The sequence below is a fragment of the Hesperophylax consimilis genome, chromosome 20 (assembly GCF_061612785.1).
Source record: "Hesperophylax consimilis isolate HC1 chromosome 20, BYU_Hcon_1.0, whole genome shotgun sequence".
Taxonomy (NCBI): Eukaryota; Metazoa; Arthropoda; class Insecta; order Trichoptera; family Limnephilidae; genus Hesperophylax; species Hesperophylax consimilis.
In genome coordinates, this window is record NC_142855.1 from 15,034,319 (window position 1) to 15,043,314 (window position 8,996).

At 34.9% G+C, this 8,996-nt stretch overlaps 1 protein-coding gene across 2 annotated transcripts in view; it reads left to right on the plus strand.

Annotated features, from left to right (window-relative positions):
• eRF1 (eukaryotic release factor 1) overlaps positions 1 to 7,270 on the plus strand; it is a 40,483-nt gene extending 33,213 nt beyond the window's left edge. For both annotated transcript variants that reach the window (XM_089644080.1, XM_089644079.1), the window contains exon 9: positions 1,737 to 7,270. In XM_089644080.1, the coding sequence (XP_089500206.1) occupies positions 1,737 to 1,822 (86 nt within the window). In that variant the 3' untranslated portion in view covers positions 1,823 to 7,270. The remainder of the gene's footprint in view (positions 1 to 1,736) is intronic.
• The last annotated feature ends 1,726 nt before the right edge of the window (positions 7,271 to 8,996 follow it).

Below are 8,996 nucleotides of genomic sequence, written 5' to 3' on the forward strand. Positions count from 1 at the left end.
GGTTTTGTTATGATCTGGAATGTTCCGGAAGGCAATAGCGGTTAGCCACATAGGATTTTGAACATAGCCTTCTCAAGTGATATTCCATTTACAAATAGCCATGACACAAATGTAAATTATTCATTTAATAAAAAAAAAATTATGATAACTTGATATTTTAAAATTTGTTGATTTTTTTTTTGTCCCATTTTTGACAGTGGCTTGCGGAGACTTTTAAAAAATAATCCTTCTTGAATAATAAAACTAATATTTAAAAAAAGTCATTGCACGCCATTGGACTTTACCATAAAAATATTATTGTATTGTAGTAAATAGTTTATTGTTGTAGTATTAACTTAACAATGAACGTCTGATACATTTAAATTTTTTATTTTTATGTGACATCTCACAAGAGCGCCCCTCTGTCTGTACAGTGTACAAACAGGGGAGCTATGTCTCCACCCGGTTGGGCAGCGCTGTGAGGGGGGTTAAGGTTACTATTTGTCCTCATTATTATGTCTGATGCATTTTTTTACAAGCTCAACGGAAAATGGATAAAAAAGGTGCGCAAACAAACATACACATTCTTCTTACATAAATATCTCCTTCCTATACAGGGTGTATCGGCACTAACCCGACAAACTTTAACCAGTTATTCCTTAGCACATTTGGAGTAAAAAATGTTATGGGCACTTTGCTGTCCGGTAGCATTTTATTTTCAATTAAAAACAAAAAAATTTAAAATTTCCACACTACATCACTGTCATTGGCATTGCGTTTCGTGTTCAACAGCTGTTATAAGCAAGTATGTCAAAAAGCGTCTTCGCTCTTTCGCACACACTAAATAATAATAGTTAAAAATGAGACGAATGGTGCCGTGCCATTTCGTTGTGATTGTAAGTGTGCGCCAATATAGGTACACACGTGCATTATTCAACGGAATTCGAATAAAATATTTGCCAGATGGGTTTTCAAACTTTGACAAAGGATAAAACAGTGGTGACATGTGGTGAAAATATGAATAATATTTTTTTTATTAAAAAAAAAACGTTACCGGACAGCAAAGTGCACATAAGATTTTTTACTCCAAATATGCTAAGGAATAGTTGGTTAAAGTTTGTCGGGTACGTGCCGATACACCCTGTATAAATAAAAAATGTTCGTTTGTTCAAAATCTTAAATCTCTTGCTTTGAAATTTTGACACAACGTTGCATTTGAATACGCGTGTGTTTTTATATACATACCTATATTATATAGATGTCACATGTGACGGTTAAAAACATTTTTTTTTTTTTTTTTTAACTGCAATCTTCAGCGCCATCTGTTAGACGTAAAAGCAACACGCGCTATTATTTCTCTATTTGCACAGACAGACTACAGCCAGTATCTTATAAAATAGTAACAATATTAATAATTGAAGATTCTTTTCATATAGGTGTGCAAATTTTTCTGCTGTTAACTTCTGGATTTGAATATAAAGCGTGGTGTTTTCTCTTTCTAACCCCGTTTAAATCATATTTCTCACCATGACAGTAAGGGAGATGCAACGATTTCTATGAGAGCATTTGAGCTGTTTCCGAAAGCGAACAAATCAGCCTGACGGGTTAAAATTGTACGTTAATGTTATCATATTATTACAGAGGCACTCAAAGTTGGATATTGACACATGTGAAAAAATATTTACACTTTTTATGCTGCAGGTTTTAGGACTCAATAGTGTTATGAATTTACTCAACCTTTTTTCTTACATTTCCAGGTCTCCTGCGGTACAAAGTAGACTTCCAGTCTATGCAGCTGGACGAGGAGGAGGTCTATGACATATACGACATAGACGACTATTAGAGGACAACCCGACGACTATCCATTCCGGGTGCGTCTGCCGCCCAATCAACAGGACGAGCCCACGACCAACAACAACAAAACATCCCCAACAAGCATTAAAAAAAAAAAACTTTGATGAAAAGGCTATTTTATTAAGATAATAAATAAATAAAAAAATTGTTAAATTAAAAAAATTTAACTGTGCGTTTCTCGTTAAACCTTCCGTTAAAAAAAATTATGACAAATAGTTTGGGGACCGCTGTTAGAATGTTTTTTAACATTTATTATTAGTTCTGCATCTGATTCTTTTAAAATCTACATTTTCGGTTTATTTCCATATTTCAACAAGATCAAAAAATTTTCATCAAAATTTGAGAATCTTTTTAAAAAGGCCTCGTTTACATTTGGAGTAAAAAAAACAACTTCAAACTCCACACCTTTACTACTCGAAAGTGTAGGCTACATTCGATATTTTAAAAAGATTTAAATTCTGTTTGTTAAAATCTAGTTGGTATAACTTTGAAAATTATTAAAAAGCGTTCACAATGGTAGTAAAAAAAACTCTTAGTTGATTTAAGCTAGCATTTTCTGAATTTAATTTGATATACCTTATCAAAATACTTTAATTTCAAGTTATATTAGCGTTGTGAACGCAACTCTCTGGTGACTTTAATTTCAAGTTATATTAGCGTTGTGAATGTAAACACTCTGGTGACTCTGATTTAAAGTTATATTAGCGTTGTGAACGCAACACTCTGGTGACTCTGATTTCAAGTTATATTAGCGTTGTGAACGCAACTGGTGACTCTAATTTCAAGTTATATTAGCGTTGTTAACGTAACACTCTGGTGACTCAAATTTCAAGTTATATTAGCGTTGTGAATGTAGCACTCTGGCAATGTGAAATTTGTACGGGATGTTCTGCTAATAATTTCCACCATAATGCAACTACTTTTAACTTTAAATGCTGTTTCCATTGCAAGCTATGATTGTTTAAAGTTTAATTAATTTCAACTGTTGCAAACTTGAATTACTGAAAATGTCTAAATATTTAAAGGATTTTTTAGGAGGTTTGCAATACAAATGGGAATAAACGCGGGCAAGGCTGGGAACAATTGCTTGTCCTTTTAACATCAGAGTCCGTGCAGCAGTGGAAATGAGTAAACGTAGAATTTGGATCCCAGGTTCGCCGGAAACGGCCGTGTAACTGCCGCAGGGACACTAAATACATAAACTGTTCGCAATGTGCAATAGAATATTGCTTAAAATAATAATGATGATAATAATAATACCATTGTTTTAGTGGTGCTCAATTGACAATCAAGTGTGAAAAAAATTAACAGTGATTAATGAGAGATTTGAAGACAAAACATACGAACAATACTGTGTGAAAAATGCGCGAAATTAAAACATCTTCGCTTCGAATAAATAAAACTAATTTCTAGAGGAAACGACATTTGTTAAAGCAACAAAAATAATCAATTTACTTATAAAAATTAAAGTAATTTGAATTCACTGAATATACTTTCTAGTAGTGTGAAATGCCTTTGGCCAGCGTGTTTGGTGATCACATCTGAATAGCCAGGTACTTTCTGACCTTCCTATGACCCATCTCCTTCCCCTCCCCACTGCCTCGGGGTTGCTGAAGGTTGGGCTTGCTTCAGAAGGTTGGAGCAGTGCCAACTGCTGAACTGAACCAAAAAAAGAGTGCCAATTTGTGATAGATAAGGAAAAATTGAAGTTCAGTTTGACAATTTACTAAACCTTTTCACTCCTAGGCCCCAGACAGGTCTACGAAGTGCACGCCTAGAATAAATTATTCTATCAGTTCATCCAGTAAGTTTTTGAGTTGTTGCGAATGTCGTTTCCTTTATAACTAGAATATAGTTTCAGAGGTGCAATCCTTTTTTTAGGAATGTTTTTTTTGTTTTTAATAATAATAATTACTTTTGACTCGGAGTTTTGTCGACGACGCATAACAAAAACGTCGTTAAATCAAAGATGTAGGTAGCGTGGCCGCATTTGACGCAAACGCAGTGCTAACGCTTGCGTAATGGCTTGTTTTAAACTTGTCAACCGACTTCAGAAAAGAAAATTACAATAAAATTAGAAAAAAAATGTAATTACATCAAAAAGACTCCCCACACAGCATACCCAAAGATGACAAGCCCTGAGGGAAATTATTTTCTGTATTGAATTAATACACACTGTGTATATATATATATATAATCCTTACAGCCCAATCAGTATGTGATTTCGGTCAACTCTAATTCCGGAACCTATAATATACACAACTAAAGATTTTTCAGCTTTTTCGATCTCTCTTAGTTATTATAGTAAAGTGGTACTGTATTTTAATTTATTTCTGTTTGTGACGGCTGTTTCGCCTGCAATCTGTGTGCAATTTTTTTTTGCTATGCGACGTCGACTGGACTTCGAGTTGCACCGATGTTAAAAACGGCGGAATCGCTGATTGCGATTTACAACTGGTTAATTTATAGAGTGAATTCATTGTTCTTGCTATCTGTACCCCGCCACGCATAGATAGAGAAACAATAGCGCGTGTTGCTTTGACGACCAACAGATGGCGTTGTTTTTTTTAAAAAAAGAATGTTTATATGAAACTTTTTTGCTTGTACATGTTTCACCTATTTCGCACTCTCAAAACTGGACTGTCCTAAATCAAAATAAATGAAACTGGGAAAAGTTTAATTGTGTACCTACATATTATTGGAACGTTTTGCAGCAATTCAAATGGAAAATCAGCGCCATTTTGTTTTAAAATTTGAAATTTTCCCGTTAAACTCCGATCCTAGATCTGTTTCAGCTTTTGAACAAATTGCGATCAGCTGATAAGCATAACAACAGTTTCGTGCTTTTCAGCTGATCAAAAATTGCTTAAAAGCTGAAACGGGCCTAAAATCGGCAGCATTTAACGGGGCCTTAGATTTAAAACACTCGTAATGGCGACGACTGTATATGACTGCCAGGAGGTTATCTTCCATTCTCTTAGGCACTTAGAATCTTTCAGTTGCTCGAATCCTAACTCAGTTTTGAACAAGGAGGGGCAGACCTATACACTAGAGACATCTGTTGGAGAACTCTATGAGCTACTAAATACTAGAGCCATCTGTGTTATGTAGCTTGAACTATTGCAGTAACAAAGTAACATTTGAATTTCGGCAAAACACTAATTTGAATTGAATTCTGGCATTTTTTGTTGAGTGATCTGTTAAAGGTATTCTGCCAAATGTTAGTACGCACTGAAATTTTTGACTTTGACAGTTTAATTATTGTGGGAGTGCGATTTGTTCGTCAATGTTTCACATGTGTATATAAATCGACTGGTTGTAAGTCGACACTTTTGGCAACGAGGGAATAATATTCTCGAAAATGGGCCGAAAGTTTGCCGTCAGCGATTGTTGAAAATGATATGATGTGTAAATTATGCTTATCCATTTGACCAAAAATGTAATAACAGGTTTGAATTAAGGGAAGGAGATTGCATTCCCAATTCGGGGTTTGTTACAACCATTTCGCTTTTGAAAGGTGGCGTTTGATACCGAGAGTATCTTGTATGCCTGTTTGCATTATTGGTCATTTGGAAAGAAACTTGGTTTATTTTACTAAGCCTTGTATTTAAAATAACTCGGAAGATGGCTTTAGGAGAATTATTGTTACATAATATTATGGTATGATATTTTTTTAATTATATTTAATTTGAGTTCAATCCACTGCTAAACTAAATGTGCCTATATTAACACTGAATAGATTAACCCTAGAAGTGTGATGTATCCAGTACCGATTTGAAAGAAGACTGATGGTTGCCAGGCTAGTGACATTTCAAGATACAAACGGACACATTTCTATTGGTTTTCTCTTCAGTGGATTATTAAATGTAGTGATTTTTGTCTTCGTGTTGCAATCTTCGTGTTTTAGTACAAATGGCAGTACAGCTTTCGTTACGGACATTTTGTTAACATCTGAACATTTCCCAAAATGATTGATGATAGAAATGTAGTGTTATTGTTGTAATCTGTCCGCGGTTTGGCGTATTTGTTACATTCGTAATCAGTTTGTAATTTTATTGTTACACCAACTGACATTAGTGACGTGTTGTTACATTCGTAGAATATTATTTATAATCTTTGTAGCATATTAGTCACGTCAATTGCCTTGTGCCAACTATGTTGCTATTTCTGTGGCATGTTTTTTGCCATTTTTGTCACATTTTTGGTGAAATTGCGACTAGTTGCTGCAAATGTGGCATAAATGTCAAATTTTTGACACAAACATGTGGCTTATTTGTCACTTTAGTCGCATACCAGTACCACCCTTAAATCTTTGTGAATTATTTGTTACATTCGGGTGTATTGGTTGTCATCTGTTCAATTTTGGATATTGTGTATATATATAGTTACACTTGCACCTTTGTGGCAAACTTGGTGCCATTTTTGTGGCATATTAGTTACATTTGTGTCACTTTCCGACACATTAGCAAGAATTTTAGATACATTCCCAATGTATCTGTAACGTTGAAACTAGACATAGCTTCTAATTAATTATCAAATATTGATTATTAGAAAAGATTTAGGTACAGACACATATACCTTTCCTTTTAACCTCTCAGACATAGAATTTTATTTATTATGTGTCCCTTTGAGAACTGTCAGAACGTGATAATTTTTGTGTTATTTACGAGTTTTACTAAAATCTTCATAACTCACGTTTTGGGAAACGTAGCCTCATTCTAAAAAATGTTTTGGAAAGATTATGAAATCCACTATCGCATTGTGTTGTTATACGTAAATATTTGCGTTTCTAAATATACATTTTATGAAAACGTCAAAAATATGTAAAAATCGCTTACCATTATTTCAAAGCCTTGAAAAATGTACTTTTTTCTGAGTAGCATAAAGGAATAACACTTTACATATTGAAGAAATATATTTAAAACTATTAGTCACCTCAAAATATTAACCGTCCAAACTAAAATATTTTTAATAAATTATTTAGAAACGCAATAAATTATTAACGAACATCTTGACAGTTTCAATCGGCTTAGATAATGCACCTCTACGTTCCATAGATATTCTTGAATACAGACGCGTAGTGTTATTCATTATCGATACTCTGTTTTTTAAATCATGGCAATCCGTATACTAGTGATGGAAATAAATCAATTTTTGTAAAATCTCGCGCGTTTACGTGAAAAGACGTTCTAATGTCTTGACCGCTATTATCATATTTACGTCTTTTGACGTTCTAATGTTCTGAGTGGTTAATAACTTTTGAAAATGTATATTGCATTTGATTTTGAGCACATGTTTTGGTTTAGTGTTGGATTGAGACCAGATTAGAATTTTTTTTATGCTGTAAATTGTGTAGGACTCGTGTTGAGTCCGTATTGAAAATTTATAAGAAAAATAATTAAATTGAAAATTACGTAAAAAGGAAAAAATGGTTAAACAGTTTTGTTTCATTTATAATAAAGTAGTTGACGTGTGCCGGGGATGTGAATGGTTAGGAGTAAGGTTTGACTTCTAGTGTACTGGAATACTAGGTAAATTTTTAAGCTGGAAATAATATTATTGTAAAGAATTCCTCGAATTCTTCTACCATTCACTTCCACGTCATGCATTCACCTTATGCCCCGTTCTTCGTTCATCACATTTGCCATATTTTACCACACATATGTATTTGATTAATTTCATCATTCTATATCTTCCTCGGCCAGCACCAACTCTTTGTATAGGGTTTTCCAATAAGAGGTGTTATTTTGATATTCAAAGAAAAATGCCATTTTTTAATATAAATGATCGAATGTTTATTTAATTATAAAGAGGAAGGTATGCCGTTAATAGTGAAAAATAACATCAGTCAAATGAGCACCACGACCACGCCTACAGGACCATATCCTTTTCATGAAATTTTCCATAACCAAATCGCAAAGTGGCTGCCTTATGTCCTCGATAGCCTCACGAATTCCATCTTTGAGGTCTTGAATCGACGCTGGGCTGTTGGCGTAGACCTTCTCTTTCACGTGGCCCCAAAGGAAGAAGTCGCAAGATCTCGGTGGCCAATTGTGATCACCTCTTCGAGAGATAACACGGTCCGGAAACTTTTCCCGTAAAAGATCAATGGTTTCGTTGCTTGTGTGGCGCGTAGCGCCGTCTTGTTGAAAGTGAACGTTGTCCAGATCAATACCACCCAATTCCGGCCATAAAAAATCATTTTATGGCCGGAATTAAATACACATAACACCTCTTATTGGAAAACCCTATACCATTCAATAACAATACTGTACGATGACGCCATAATTGCGTCACCGTAGTTTGGGGCAGAGAAATGCGTGTTATCATTTCTAATTGTAACACATAAAGTAATCGCTAGATTTCTGCATTTACCAGGTTTGGTTTGATGTCCAGCGGGGCACGCATTTGGGAAGAACGTTCGATTAAGTCACCCCTTTTCACATGAACTATGCACGCAATCGGCGAGCATGTGCTACGAATAATGAGATTTAACGGCGGTTTTTTTCGACAGTCTTTTGTCGATGATGGTTGAATTGTTACTAGCTGCACTTTTTCCTCGGTGCGTGCCGTTCCATGTACAAAAATCAAGTGCGGAGTTTGAATTTCTGCCATATGGTCGGTGGGAGCAGAACAAAACTGGATAATGACAAGAAAAATGACAAACAAGTAAGATTCTGGAACGAATTAAGCACATTATTAGAGGTTCCACTGTATATGACGGTTAACATAAAATGAAGTAGGTAAGTATTTAAGTACCAAGTTAAAAATTTTATGATATCTGAGGAAATTTTGGTTTTGATTTAATAATTAACCCTTCAGGCCTCTGACATTTTTACCATTACATTTGGTGATGATCTGGATTATAAGGGGGTATTTCACTATCTCTGATTATGTTCTGACTAAGCACTAATCCGCGGATTAGTCATTTTTTCGTTTTCACTATATCTGAATAACGCTAACGCTCGGGTTAAAGTTCGATTTGACTAATCAGTGCTCGAACCTCACGTTAGGCGCTATTCCTCGAATCAAAGATGGCGTCAAAACATTCCGAGTTTGACAGCGGAGAAGTGAGTCGAATTTTGTTGCGAATTATTATGGATACCGAGGTTTTTGATTTACAGAAGCAGGTGAAAGGGCGGCGATGCGAAGGCCGCGAGTTT